A 15,106-nucleotide genomic window follows, 5' to 3' on the forward strand; every position below is an offset into this window, starting at 1 on the left:
CAAACCTGCTATTTGTATATGGTCTAATCGGCTATTAGCCAAATAGAAGAAGCCAATTGCTTGGCGCTACAATGATGCCGATGCTGATGATGAAGATGATGATGGCATCAGCATCAAGCACACACTTGAAGTGAGGGGGGAGAATGGGAATGTTATATTCGTTGTACTTGGAAATTGTAGCTCATCCGGCAGCTGTTCACAACACACGGTGTCAATCAATGTGTCTGGACTGGCGACTGTCGACTGTCGAGTGGAGTAAAACACACGCTTGCTGCCAATTGCCGATTGCCAAAAGTGCCGAGCACATAATTAAAAACCACAAAAGTAAAACATGTTGAATGTCAAAATCGGAATCGGTTGTTGTTGCTGCTGCTGCTGCTGCTGATGGAAATGAATACGCGTCCATCATTCGCTTTTCTCATTTACCCCATTTTTTACGTTTTGCTGGCAATTTAATAATTTAATAATGCGGCTCATTAAATGCTGAGCCAAAGCAGCTGGCATCGCATCGCATCGGATCGCATCGGAGTGAGCATTGCTTGTGAACGATGTGGACACTGCCACCGATTTCATGTGGCACGCAAGCCAACGGAAACCCTTTTGGCAGCTCCAATCTCTGCTGCTGCCCCTTGAGAGTGTGTGTTGTTGTATTCCCCTGGCACCTGCCATGTTTGGCTTTGCACGCGTCAAAATGTGAAAAACGCAAAGCAGATAAAAAATATACTCAGCGAATAATAAAAAACCTGAAGTATAAGTTTAAATGGAGAAATGAATGCTGCACATAAGGATACCTATTAGTTATTTATTTTAGGAATACAATAGTTTGATTTATATATAGATTTGCTGAATACGAAATTCTTAAGTAATCACATAATTAGAATTTCCATGGATGAACATTTTTGGTCTTAACTTGACACTTAATTTATAAGTAAATTTACGAATAAATTTTATGACATTTTATTGCAAATAAAGTAATGGCATTTATGTATGAAATTCATTTGCAAGAAAATAAAGAATCTTCAAAAATATGCAGCTGTGAACTTTGAAATATCAGCGCTTACGATCTACGTAATTAAAATTGCAAAATACTATTATAAAGGCAACTTTGAGACAAATCTTTCTTACACTGTCTTAATATATTTATTTTGAAATAATTCAACAATTGTTTTATTTTTGGTTACTTAATATTTTAGCATATGTGTTCTTGCTTGTTTCTTATTTCTATGTTTCATGTTACAAAAACAATATGCAAGCGAAAGCAAAAGGAATACGCAAAAAAATCGTTATGTTGTATTGTTTCTGCTGCAATGCTATTTCAAAGTTCAGAGCTGTACGCGTTTAATATCCATTCGAATATGACAATCTACTGAAAGTTCAATAACATTTCCATGTCTAACTGATTGTTATAACTTATCTGCATGTCATTAAGCATAGTAATTTTTCTATTTTGCGGGACATTGATTAAAATTTATACGCTATTCAAAGGTATAATTCAAATAGATAATGCAATTGAGTTCTATTTCAGATTTAGTTTACTGAAATTAAGGACTCAGCATACCCCATTGCTCGTTTCACTTTTACGTCGTATATTTTTTGAGAAAGTCGGAAAGAAAAATCTTATTGGTTGAGTTTATGTGGTTGACCTGATTAAGTGGAAGTGGAAGTGGCTTGGACGGAAGTGGAGTATTTCACTTCAACAGCTGATTTGTTGTTGTTGCATGCAAAACGCGCGTAATTACAGTTGATTTTATTTAACGTCTCGGTGACACGATAAAATGCTCGTCACGTGCCCAGGACACGAGCCAAAAATTTGTTCTCTGTTCTGTTCTGTTCGAATGGGTCAGTGAACGTGTGCGGCTTAATGTTCAGTTTTACGGTAAGGAATTTCCCAATTTTTTGACAGTTTAAAAACGGTGAAAAATAAGTATAGTAAGAAAGCTACAGTTGAGTGTGCTCGACTGTGAGATACCCGCTACCCATTTCGATTAAAAACTGTGCCATACTTTTATTACAATATACCACATTATGTACCACAAATATACTTAAAATAACCGAAGGCTTTATTTGCTATATCGATAAAGTACTACATTAAAAATATACCATATAGTACTAAAATATACTAGGTTGTCAGCCGTAGTAAGAAGACATTTTTCCTATACAAAAGTAATTCTTTAGCAACTTCCACAACTTATATAATATTTAATCGCATTTGTGGAGGCGAAAGTCTGCGCAGCAAATATTGTTGCAGGCTGGATTTGCGTATAAATATAACAAATTCTGTCATAAAACATATACCTCTATTTCTTATAGTCTGTGAGATCTATGTATATCTATATATTTCTTAGGGTCAAAGATGGCTTCTTCTGCTTGTTTCATACATCCTTCCTTCCTTCCGTCACGAAGTTATAATACCCTTCTCCCTTATGGGTAGCGGGTATAAAAAAGGTTGGGAAAAGTTGCCAAGATTTGTCATTTGCTTCAGTTTTATGGACTATATTATATATGCTTTATTATTATTATTCTTTTATTGTAATAACGAATATAAGTCCTTATTTTAAAAAGATGGGCCAGAGCATCTGTATTCCTTATTTTTTATATTAGAAAGTTAATACTTTAATGAATTAATAATTTGAATGGTTTCGCTTTGACTTCTGTCATCTGTTTAAGTGAAATTTAAGCAAGTGAATTTCATTTATTTTGTGATGAATTTTTCATTGGACAACTGCCACATAAATTGTCCCCTTGAGGTGCAAAGGCAAGCTTCATTTTTGTCTGTAGGGAAATCACAGCAAATCTCCACTAAGCATGAAATAGTCTTTATCAAATTCTCTTAAAGCGGTTTAAAGCCTTTTACTTACCTTTGGATTGTGGTTTATTATGCTATTAAAATGTAAATGAGTAAATATTTAACTTTAAATTTTCATGAAATATTGTCACATCTTATGATTTAGTGTTATCTTTGGGCATAGTTGCCTTTAAGCACATTCTTATACCCGATTTTGAAGCAGAGTATTTGTTGCCCTTCTCATTATCTGCTTTTCATCATGACAGACAGACAGACAGTCAGCTCTTTGGATCTTGGCGGCTGTGTCCTTTGTTCTTTTGAGCATTTTTGGTCTACAAATTGTCCTTTTTTTGTTGGCCGTTTATTTTGCTGGCAGTCAGCACGATATTTGGGTCAGGTAGCATTAGCATAAAATAAACATACTCAGCCATCATAGGCGCTTGACCAAGGGCGTGGAATGTGCCACAACAACAACAAGAACAACAACAACAACAGCAACAATAACAAGCACTCAGATCTGTTAATTAGTTCAGGTGAGGCCGACAGACATTATAAGAGTATATTATGATTACGAGTATTATCATTGTTTTCCCTTTTTACGTTGTGGATTTTTTTTTTGTTTTTAATTTGATTTCGTTGTCTGGCAATTTGGTACGCGGCATCTTTTTATGGCCTTGGCCGTTGAAATAATTATGCATAAATATGTCGGAACGCTGCTGCTGCTGTGTCATCGCCAAGAGTCGTAAAAAAAACCGTCGAATCACTTGAGTTTCTGTGATTTTATGGCTTCGGTTATGGGTCAACGATTGTCTGCAGGCGGCCCAGACGGGAGCACGGATCCGGAAAATGCCTCAAACTGTATCAATGATATGCAATTTGTCACGATTATCAAACACTGAGCAAAAAGAATTCTCTTTTAATATCGCACATATCATAAATAATCGGAAAATGAAAAAGCATTTAAAAAGTAATAAATATCATTCACAGTGTTGGCAAAAGTAATAAACAAAAATTGTTGATTGTGTTGATAAATGAAATGAAAAAGTTAAACAAATCAAAAATTATAAAATTTATTGTACTCTTTAATGAAAAAAAAAGATATTAAACTCTTGTTGAGTAATTAAGCTTAATATCATAAATAGTGAAGTGAACAAGTAATAAAGATACCCGCTACCCATTTTTAATTAATGTTAAACAGTGCGGTATTATTCTTAAAATATACCGAATAATATACTACAAAAATACTCAAATATACCGAAGGACATATTTGCTATATTAATGAAGTGCTATATTCGAAATATCCCATTTGCTGTTGGCATCATTTGAAATACAGAAATATTTCTTAAAAACTATTTATCCTAACACAATCGAATTCTCAGGAATCATAAATATTATTATTATTTATTATCGATACCATATTTTTTACACCTTTCTACCCTATTAGTATAAAAATATAAAATAATGAGATTCTTATTTTAAAATAAAAGTAAACAGAGTATCAAACAGTCGTTGTCTTTCTCAATTCTTTTTTTTTGCGGACCATTAAAATTGAAAGTACTTAAAGTTGAGTGCATTAAACAAACACAAAAATCAAACAGAAAACATGAAAAAGAGAAAATGATATAATATGCATATAAACTCAAGATTTAATGCTCTTCGTTTTCGTTTTCTTTTTCGTTTCGGTCTTCGTTTAACTCTATGGAATTTTTGCACAGTGTAAGTCGGTCGCTGGCAGATGATCTGAGCTAATTATCTATAAATCAGACAAAACAGCAATCAAACTTAATGAGCTGTTAGCGATTTATGTAGAGCAACAACAACAAACAATCAAAAGCTGCTTCATATACTAATAAATTTATATATAATTTGCTATCAAATCATAAGCTCATGAAATCATAAAATCAACAACAAGGGGGGCGCGAATCGAATAGGCAAAATAGACCGAGTCCACAACGACGACGACGTAAGAACAACAAAGTTCAAGTACATGAAAATTTGTAGTCAAAATAATAAAAACGGCACCCCGTCGTGGCTTTTGGCTTTTGCCAGCGCACACGACCGGGAAAAAAAAGGGAAAACGCATCGAAATGGAAAATGCCCCGGCCCCGGAAAAGTCATTGTTGTCCATAAACAAAGTGCGAAAACAATTTTCACTTTCAATTATTTTCGTTGTTCTTATTGTTGTTGTTGTTGGTTTATTAAACAACATTTAACTTGAAGTTGTAGTTATTATGCTCGCCGAACGTTTTCTATGGCCAGAAAAACCCACAAAAATAAATATGTATTCAAGTCGATGAGACGACGACGAATCCATTTGGTTGGCGCCCGTTGGACGCCGCTAACAATTTGCGCGTTTACACCGTGCTTCCGTTTTGGCAGCAGGCAACCCAAAAGAAACTAAACTGAGCCTCTGAACTAGTCTCAGAGTTTGCTTGTTTTCTCTTTGTTTGGGGGGAAGGTCATTCGCTTTGATATATGCTCTTGCTTTTCGCTGGCCAAGGCTTTCCTAAATTTGGCTGCTTGTTGCTGTTGTGTCTGCTGCTGCTCTTGCTCCTGCTGCTGCTGCTGCTGCTGCTCGAGGATGGCAACGCCCCGAACTAATTTTGCAATAATAACCATCAATTTTGTATACCTAGCTGCAGGCAGCACTCTCAAATGATTTAATGCTGCTTTTGCATATCAATATGGCAACTAAAAGTAAGCCACTCAACTGCTAAAGCACTTGCTTTAAAAGCAAACTAACGTCTAGCTGGCTAGCTGAGCGTATACGTAACGTTAATTAAGTATACGCCCACAGCAGCCGAAACGAATCGCAAGGGACACATTCACATTGCAAGCTGCTGTATATGAAGCTGATGAGGATTTATTGTTGTGGGCAGTGTTTTAAAATTAGACTTCAAGTAAGCTAACAAACAATAGCCATAAATGTAAAGCAGCTTGAATAATTTTAGCCAATTTCAACACTTTTCAATGCTACTGAAAAAATTGCAAAAAAAAACAGTGAAATTCAATTGAATATGTAGAAAATTATTCTAAAATATGTAGTTACAAACAGTTCACTTAAAGAAAATAACAATAAAATCACTTTGATACTTAAATCTGCGAATTTCAATAATTTAAAATGAAAAATAAGAATATTATTATGAAATACTTTATCAATTTTGTATAGTATCAATTTACTTGGAAACTTGAACGTGAAAACATTAAAACCTACAGAAAATGAAAAAAAAAAAATAATAATAATTTAACTCGACTGCGGTGTTAATTTAAAAATAAACCAAATTAGTATTACGCAAAATATTTGAAATATATCTTTTATGAATTTATTTAAATTAGCCTTCTAATTTTAGTTGCCCATTACTTTTCAATGCTACTAAAAATAATGAAAATATATTAAAAATTGTCTTAGAAGAATTCTAACATTTATGAAAAATTAAATGAAGATTATTTTTTTAGTACAACCCGCTGCTGACTTGAAAAATTGTAAATAATAACTAAAGTAAGATGCAGAAATTAAAGCATGGATAATTTTAATTGTTTAACTGCTTTAATAGTTTTAAATGTTACTAGAAATAAAGAAAATACTTATAAAATTTCTTAAAAAGAATTCAAAAAGACATAGTTACAAAATGTAGCTTACTTTTCAAGCACAACCCTCTGCTAACTTGGAGCTGCAAAGTGAAAAATAAGTGTCGCATAAAGTATAGCATACTTTTATGCGCAGCTTAGAACCCAAAGTTAGATGAATGCTGGGTTATCCCAAATGGCAGCTTTAATAGCACAACACATGGCATGCAGGCGACTGCACACACACACACAGACACACACACACAGACACACGCACACCTTAAGCGAGTGCTGTTTATTGTCTGACCGCAACGGGAAATGAATTATCACCCGCTAAATGGGTGCGCGCAGATCATTATTCCGAGGATTTTTGTTCCAATGAAGACAAATTGCGCTGGACATAATTGCTGTTGTTGTTGTTCGCTGTTCGCTGTTCGCTGTACGCAGCTGTCGTTTGTTATTAGAAAACACAAGCAAATGAGCCAAAATATCCGTAGCATATTTGCTTTTGCTTTTTGTAATGAAAATTAATAACACAAGCGTCGTGAGCGATGTGAAGGCATCAAGTATACGCAATGTGAGGAAGTGACTGTCCACCTTCCTTCCTCCCTCCCCGCTCCTGTCCTGCTGTGCGTTAAGTAGCTAAGTAACTAACTGCAAACAGGCAGGTGACACTCGAGCACTTTGTAAACCGTAACTGTGCGTAACTGTGACTAACATAGAACAAACAACAAACGAACGGCCAGGTGGCAATTGTTGTTGAGCGTGCGGCACGTGATTTATGGCGTGCAAATGGACTGACACTTGGGCTGACAAGTGCTTTAATCCCTTTCACTGCTGTCACTGCTCCGACTCTGTCGCTCGCTCGTTACTCACAATTATAATCCAAAGTTATGGTGACTTGAAACCGCATTCGTCAATGCTGAATTATGTTTCGGCTATTTTATATAGTCGACTGGCATATTTTGGCAACAGTTGCTCGAAAATCTATGTCCGTTGAATAATAATTATAATTTATGCGCAAGCACAGGACCATACACTGAAAAAAAGTGTTTTTAAATAAAGACTTTGGTCAATAATATGAAAATTCGTGTTAATATTAGAGAACACATTTTGATTTCAAGAATATTTAATATAAGACTCAAAATGAAAAATCTTTTAATTTCAAAAAATATTACTTTATATATTTTAAGTAGAAAAATAATTTTAAAAATTCGAAATTCTTAAAATGAATGTTAAATAAACAGAGAACAAATAAGAACGTATGAAGTCAAAAATAAGACAATAAATAAAACATATTAATAAAAAAAAAATTAACAGAAATTTGATCAAATAAGATCAACAAAATTTTAACTTTTATAATATATTTTAACATTTTATTTTTATTTCTTAATAAGCGTATTTAGTCTAATGTTAATCAGTCTATTTACGAAATCTTAGACTGCAAAGAAGAATGGTTCTCTATAATTCTAACTGAGACATTAACGAAAATAGTTATGAAATTTCTTTGGATTACATAATTTTGTCACCTAAATCTATTAATTTTGGTCTTATTTTGAGAATTTGACATTTTTCCTACTAACATTCTTAGTTTTAAGAATTTGTTCTCAAAGTCGAATGTTCTTGATTTTAGAAACTAATCTTTTTCTTCAGTGTACACATTACGTATACGACGCGACTCTAAAGTTGATTTAACGCCTCAAGCACTGTGTGTGTGTCGTCCTTGCTCTTCTTGTCCTTGCCTTACATACGCGTCTGCTAGTTTTGTGTTTAGTTTACAGTAACAACATTTGAACTTGGCCAAGTTGTCGCCATCGACAGTCGGTTGAGTGAACAGCAACTAATTACGCAAATGCGAAAGCTCGACGGACAAAATATGTCGACAAATTGTCAGAAGAAAAGGCCAATTAAGTCGAGCAGCTGCAAAACTTAATTGTTATCATTGCAAATTACCACTTTCTTTCTATTAATTCAAACTCGAGCAGCTGGCAAATTTCAAAAACTATGCAAACAACATCAATTTTATTATGTAAAACTAAGAAACTGCTTTAGAATTAAAGCTAGTGCTTAAGTTTTGGAAATTGATGTTTTTACTTAAATTACTAAAGTTACAAATTCCTCGGTTTAAATTTTCTATTGAAATTGAAGAAAATTTAATATTGAAACCATGCAAAAACTTTAAATATAATTTTCCTTATATAAAACTAAAAATCTATTTTGGAATTCAAATTTTACAATACAATTTTGTTAACCGGATTTCAAATTTTTTGCAATTTCTTAAATTACAAGCTCATTTTTTTAAAGCAAAAATTTTAAAAAAAATTTTAATTATGTGAATCCAAGAAAATTGCTTTAAAATTAAAATTTTGAAGGACATGACATAAAATTGTGTTTATTAAATTCACTTCTTAAAAGAATTAAACTCAAATTTCAAAAGTTACAAATTCGTACCTATTAATTTCCATTTAAAGTTAAAGTAAAATTAATAAGGCAAAAACTATATTAACATTTTAGAATCAAAAAAACTGGCTTAGAATTAAAGTGTTGAAATACATTACCTTGAAATTATGTTTTCAAATTTGTGTTTCAGCTCAATTCAATTTCTTAAGTCACAAATTCTGACATTTAAATTTCTATTGAAAGTTGTAGTAAAATTAATAATGCAAAAATGTAATTTAAATTTATATTTCACTTTTTAACACAATTAAATTTCTTAGATTACAATTTCGTACCTTTACATTTTCATTTAAAGTTAAAATGAAATTACTAAATGAAACTGAGCAAAAATGCTAAACGTTATTTGCATTCTAGAACTTTTTTTTAAAATATGTTCGCTTTATCTTTTGAGTTGTAAACAAAAATTGCGCTCTTTAGCGTGAGGAAATAATTGATTGTTGTTCCATCACTCTTTCAAAGTTCGACACAAGCCATTAAAGAACATTTTGAAGAACTTTTGCCCTCCTGGGTAGTAAATGAAGCACTGAAATTGCTACGACCGAAATATTGTGATGTATGTGTATAAATTAGCAATTTCGTTTTTTATTTTAAGACACTTCCAGAGAAATGGCTGGAGCATAACATACTTTGCGGAGCGAAGAAATAAAATTCGCAAGAAGAATTTTCTTTTAGTATTTAAAAGGCATTCGATAATTTATGTGCACTCTTAAAAGTCAACTCGAATGTGTTGTGCAGTGTGTGAAAAATGCAAAGTCGCTGCTGCTGTCAAACAGCAGAAGAAGAAAGAGAGAGAAGAGGAGAGAAGAGAAGGAGGGCTGAGTGCAAGTCGCTGGGGTGCAACTAAGAGAAATGGCTGACACATTTCAATTGAATTTCGTATGCGAATTTGGTTTTGTTTGATTTTTTTCTATAGATATCTTCTTTAACTGGTGCTTCTTATTTGATCTTGTTCTTCTTCTGCTTGTTTGCTTTTTGTGTTCTGTTGAAAGTGAAACACAAATCAATTTATGAAACTATTTTTATAACAAGAACGCAGCAAAAGCGCGTACTACATGTTAAACAAATTTATTGTGATGATGTGCGAGAAATTGAAAGAATATTTTCCTATATACCCTATAAACTATATTCTCTGGGTGTATCACTCAATTACTCTCAACATCGTTAGCATATCGAAGAGCGTATTTTGTGTGGCGACTACAGCGATGTGTTGTTGCTTTGTCCGTTTGAAATCTGCACATCAAAAACATCAAAATTCAACGTAGAAACAACAATTGGGGGAAAATTTCTTATTGCCTCCTTATGCGAGTATAATTTAATTGCATTTGTTTTATGGCTTTTCCAATACTTTGGCCTGGTCATAACGCGGCGCGAGAAAACATTTGAGGCCTCAATGGCAAAGGTCGAGACTGAATCAGTCTATGGAATTCCATCCCACATTGTTGCCCCCACTTTAAACTATTTCTATCTATTTCTATCTTTTTCTATCTCTTAAGTTATGTACACTTTTACTTGTAGTTATGCTATTGCATGCTCGTTGCTTCACTTACAGAATTGACCTTTCAAATTGCATACACTTCAGTGTGTCGAGAATTAATGAGCCCACGAGTGAATGGTGAATGCCACTTAGCTCATTTAATGATCTTACCCCTTGTCTCACAACGCACACAGCACACAGTTTGTAGAAGTTTGTCCATCGGGTGTGATAGGCGAGAAAGTACCCTGTTCTCTAGGAAAGAAAAGTTCAACTAAATTGTAAATGATAATTCAGAATTAAATAATATATGCACTTAAATAAATTCAATAAATTATGACAAGCATTTTTTAAATATTAAATATTAACAAAAGTAATAATTAAATTTTAATATGTTACATATCATTAAAATTAAAATATATTAAATATCATTAAAATAATAAATGTTTTCTAAATATCTAAAAAATCAATTTAATATAAGAAGTAAAGAATTTATGCATTTAAATGAATTCAATTAAACCAAAAGAATTTTTAAAATAAGAAAAACTAAAAATACATTTTAAATATTAAATTTTTCAAGAAAGTGAGGAAGAAATATTAACATATGAAATTAAAATTAAATTAATAGAAATAAATATAAATCCAAATTATACAAAAAATTCAGCAGAAATTTGAAAATATTAAATATAAATAAAATAAATTTTATATTGTATTAAAAAAAATTGAAATTTTAAAATATTAAATAAGTATCATTGAAATAAAACCAAATTTAATAAATTTGTAACATAATAAATAATTCAAAATTCCATTCTATATAAGTTGTAAAGAATTTATCTACATATTTAGATAAATTTAATAAAATAGAAAAGAATTAAAAAAATACGAAATGTTAAAAATAAATTTTAAAAATGAAATATTATAAAAAATATAGAAAAAATATAAACATTTTAAACAATAAAATATGATGAGGTGTAATTTAGGTTAATTTAACAGATATTTGGAAATATTAAATATTTAAAATGAATTCTGAAATATGACATATTAAAGAACAGCAAATGAAATATGTAATATAGTAAATCAGTTAAATCTGAATCAATTAGTTGCTTGAACATTAACATTAAAAAAATTCTTAAATCTGAAAAAGAATGTTGAAAATAATATTAAAGTAGAGAATAAAGTAGAGAAAAATATTAACAAATGAAATTTAAAATAAAACAATTAAATAAATAATTCATTCATATTGAGAAATGCAAAAAATACGAGTATAACAAAAATTTGAAAAAAAATAAATATTAAAAATTAAATTTTAAATATGCAATATTACAAAATCAATTACTTAATTGATTAAACATTTATTAAAAATTGAAATAATAAATTAGTGTAAAATCATCAAATGCAGTGTAAAATGTGTCATTAAGAAGTCTCTGTAGTTAACGACCCTTTATAGTCGCTTGCTTGTTTATAGGGTATGCAGAGAGCAAGCAAGAACAAGGGCAGACAGAACGTCGACAGAGGGCGGCCAAAGTGCAGAATGGCCTGGCCATCAATCAAATGCCGATAAATTGCACTGAACAGCGCCATAGACGTAATGATGCTATCAAAGTGCGCGCACTCCTCTCTCTCTCTCTCTCTTCCTCTTTCTCTCTCCCTCACTCTTTTTATCTTAGTCTGGTTGGGTGCTATACATTATGCGGCGCACTTTAATTAAATGCTAATGCAGCGCGGTCTTTGTAATTTGCAATTTTCTCCATGCGCAGATCTTTCGACATTTGGAGCGACCCGCGGAAGTGGAGCGTTTGACACAGCTGAAGGATGTGGTGAAATCACAGCGGGAGCGCTTCATGAGCACCATTCTGAATAATACCGAAGTTAACAATCTCAATGAGCTGCTCTCCTTTGAGCTGGCCAAATATGAAGCGGTAAGCTGTATAAAAATTTAATTGCGCTTGCCCCAAAAAGTATGCTTTGATTATTGTTTAGAAATTGCATTGAACTACAACTTACATATTTGTAGTCATTCATTTGCACTTCTTAATATAAAAAAAAAAAACTAATTTAAATATGTATGTATACTCATTGCATTGCCTTATTTTCAGGCCGTACAAGAGGCGGCCGAGGGCGGGCTGCTTATAGTAGCCGATAAAGACTTTCCAGAGCCCTATGAGCGCTGGAGCATACTACAAGCTGTGTTCTTCTCATCTACTGTGTTAACCACCATAGGTAAGTCAAAAATCAAAAAGTAAATGATGATGTACATTCAATTACAAGAGAGACCTAAATAGAAAATAATTAATTATTATTATCTTATTGAAATAACGAATACAATTTCTTATTGCAATGAGAAGCGCCAGAGCGGCTAACAGAAATAACTAATTTCATTAATTATTTATGAATTAGGAAATCAAACTATAAAGGAAAAAAACATTTCAAACATTTCTGTTAATAAATGATTATTCATTAGCGCTTGAGACAAAATAGTGTTCCAGAATCCCCAAAGCTAGATTAGTACTTTTGAATATCAGAAACAAATTTATGCTTAAAAAATATAAACTTATGAGAACTTCAAAAACGGCAGTAAGATACCCGATACCATTTTCTACTAATATATCGAAAAAATACTGCAAAAGTAGTGCAATATACTGAAGGCTATATGTTATTTGGTAAATCGATATTGTACAAGATTTAAAATATACCATAGAGTACAAAATAAACCAGATTGTCCAGTACTACATTTCAATTATACCAAAGAGTACAAAATATACCAGATTGTAAACCAAAGCAGCTAGCAAGAATATACTTCATAGGGTTGGAGATAATGCCTCCTTCTGCCTGTTACATACATTTAATGCAGGCACAAAATTATAGTACCCTACTACCCTATAAGTAGCGGGCATAAATATTCTATAAATTCCGAAATTCTCTTCATTTTTTTACAGGGTATGGCAACATTGTGCCAGTTACGATCAGTGGTCGTGTATTTTGCATTTGCTTCGCCCTCATCGGCATACCATTTACGCTGACAGTCATCGCCGACTGGGGCAGACTCTTTGCCAGCGCCGTCTCCGTGTTCGGCAAGCACATGCCCAGTAAGTGAGCTAATCAATAATTAAATGCACTTAAAACTAAATAGAGAACGCATGTGTTTTGCCTTGTAATTTATAGCCAAGCCAAAGTTTACGAATTTCATTGGCAAGACTTGGTTCTATGCGATACTCGCTGTTGGCTTTCTGGGCGTCTATTTGGCAGCGGGAGCTGGATTGCTGCTGCTCTGGGAGGATGACTGGACATTCTTTGATGGGTTCTACTTCTGCTTTATCACAATGACAACCATTGGCTTCGGCGATCTGGTGCCTAGTGCGTATTTAATAACCAAAAATATTAGATTCAAAGATGGCTCAATACTCGACTTTCTCCTGCAGAGAAACCCAACTATATGCTGCTCTGCACGTTGTATATACTCATTGGCTTGGCTCTCACTTCGACCATCATTGAGCTGGTGCGTCGTCAGTATGCCACCAGCTGGGCCAAGCTGCAGGTAAGTGCCCGACATCTCGATAGAGAGTGCCATTAAGTAAGCAGCCATTAAAAAAAATACCCACACTCTTTGCTGACAGGAACTTTCGGGTCCCATGGCGGAGACATTACGTCGTTTGGGCGAAACGGCGGGCACGGGTCTCGATTATGCCACACTGCAAAAAGTGTTAACCGTAAGTGCATGTAGTAATGTAGTCATGCATATTGAATATACATTTCTCACTTTTGTGTGTTGTGTTAGGTATCCATGCCCAAGTGGAGCAGCAACAAGAAGAACGAACACAATTCGGATATTGCTGCGCTGGAGGCTATAACCAATGCCATACTCAAGGAGGTGAAGGAGGCGCAGAATAGCAAACCGAAAGTGCTGCAAATTGTCATTTACGAGTCATCCGTTTAGAGACTCATGTTTCACACCTGCAAAACAAAACAAAAGAGAGCGCTTCCAGCCTTCCACACAACACACAAAAAAATCACAGCATACTTTTAGGCTTAGTCAGAAAATAATATCATATAGAAAGTGTTAGTAATTACCACATACATACATACATACATACATATATTTAGTAGTTAGGTTGTTGTCTGTCGAGTTGTCCCATGTTCATTGTCGTGCCATCTACAGTGTGCACTCGCTATGTTTGCCACTACTTGTCATTGTTTGTCCAGCCAACGACTTCCATAAGCTAATTTCTACACTACTCTATACATATTTCTAATTGTAATTGTACATTGTAAAAAAATGTCTGGGTAATCATATTGCTCATACGTACTGAAAACACACAAATACACACAAACTTACTCATTAGCTGCAATACATTTTTTTTTATAGTATATATTTTAAGGTTAATATTATCAGCGTTAGGTATGGAACTACTAACTAAATAATCATGCATCAATGTCCAATATAATAAACAAACAAAAAAGACTTAGAACAAATTCTTGTATTTATTGTGAGCACAATTTATGGTACCTTTGATAAAAATTCTTCAACTTAAGCACTTAAATTTCATTCCAAACTTAATAAGAAAAAAAAAATCGCTAAATTAAGCTAGGATACTATTGAATCGGGTTTTAATTAATCTAAGTTAAACAAGAAAAATGTTTGTAATTATTTAGTGCTCTCTTTTTGGCACTTAAAATGTGGGTAAGTTTACTTCATATTTTTAGTTTACTTTTCATTTTTTTAGCATCATATTTATAATCTTTGAAAAGGTTTGAGATGATCAAGGTAGAGCATTCAATTTGCTGAAAAAATTCTCTTATACAAAGTATTTTGCTGCACTTTCAGTTAA

The 15,106-nt window shown here is 33.0% G+C and overlaps 1 protein-coding gene across 1 annotated transcript in view; it reads left to right on the top strand.

Moving 5' to 3' along the window:
* Window positions 1-14,737, top strand: part of LOC117567189 (TWiK family of potassium channels protein 7) — a 31,405-nt gene extending 16,668 nt beyond the window's left edge. Inside the window, exons 2-8 of the mRNA XM_034247019.2 lie at window positions 12,038-12,199; window positions 12,377-12,500; window positions 13,217-13,366; window positions 13,443-13,634; window positions 13,700-13,815; window positions 13,895-13,987; window positions 14,056-14,737. Of these exons, the coding sequence (XP_034102910.1) occupies window positions 12,038-12,199; window positions 12,377-12,500; window positions 13,217-13,366; window positions 13,443-13,634; window positions 13,700-13,815; window positions 13,895-13,987; window positions 14,056-14,214 (996 nt within the window). The 3' untranslated portion in view covers window positions 14,215-14,737. The remainder of the gene's footprint in view (window positions 1-12,037; window positions 12,200-12,376; window positions 12,501-13,216; window positions 13,367-13,442; window positions 13,635-13,699; window positions 13,816-13,894; window positions 13,988-14,055) is intronic.
* Window positions 14,738-15,106: the final 369 nt, after the last annotated feature.

This window comes from Drosophila albomicans, chromosome X, assembly GCF_009650485.2.
Source record: "Drosophila albomicans strain 15112-1751.03 chromosome X, ASM965048v2, whole genome shotgun sequence".
Taxonomy (NCBI): domain Eukaryota; kingdom Metazoa; phylum Arthropoda; class Insecta; order Diptera; family Drosophilidae; genus Drosophila; species Drosophila albomicans.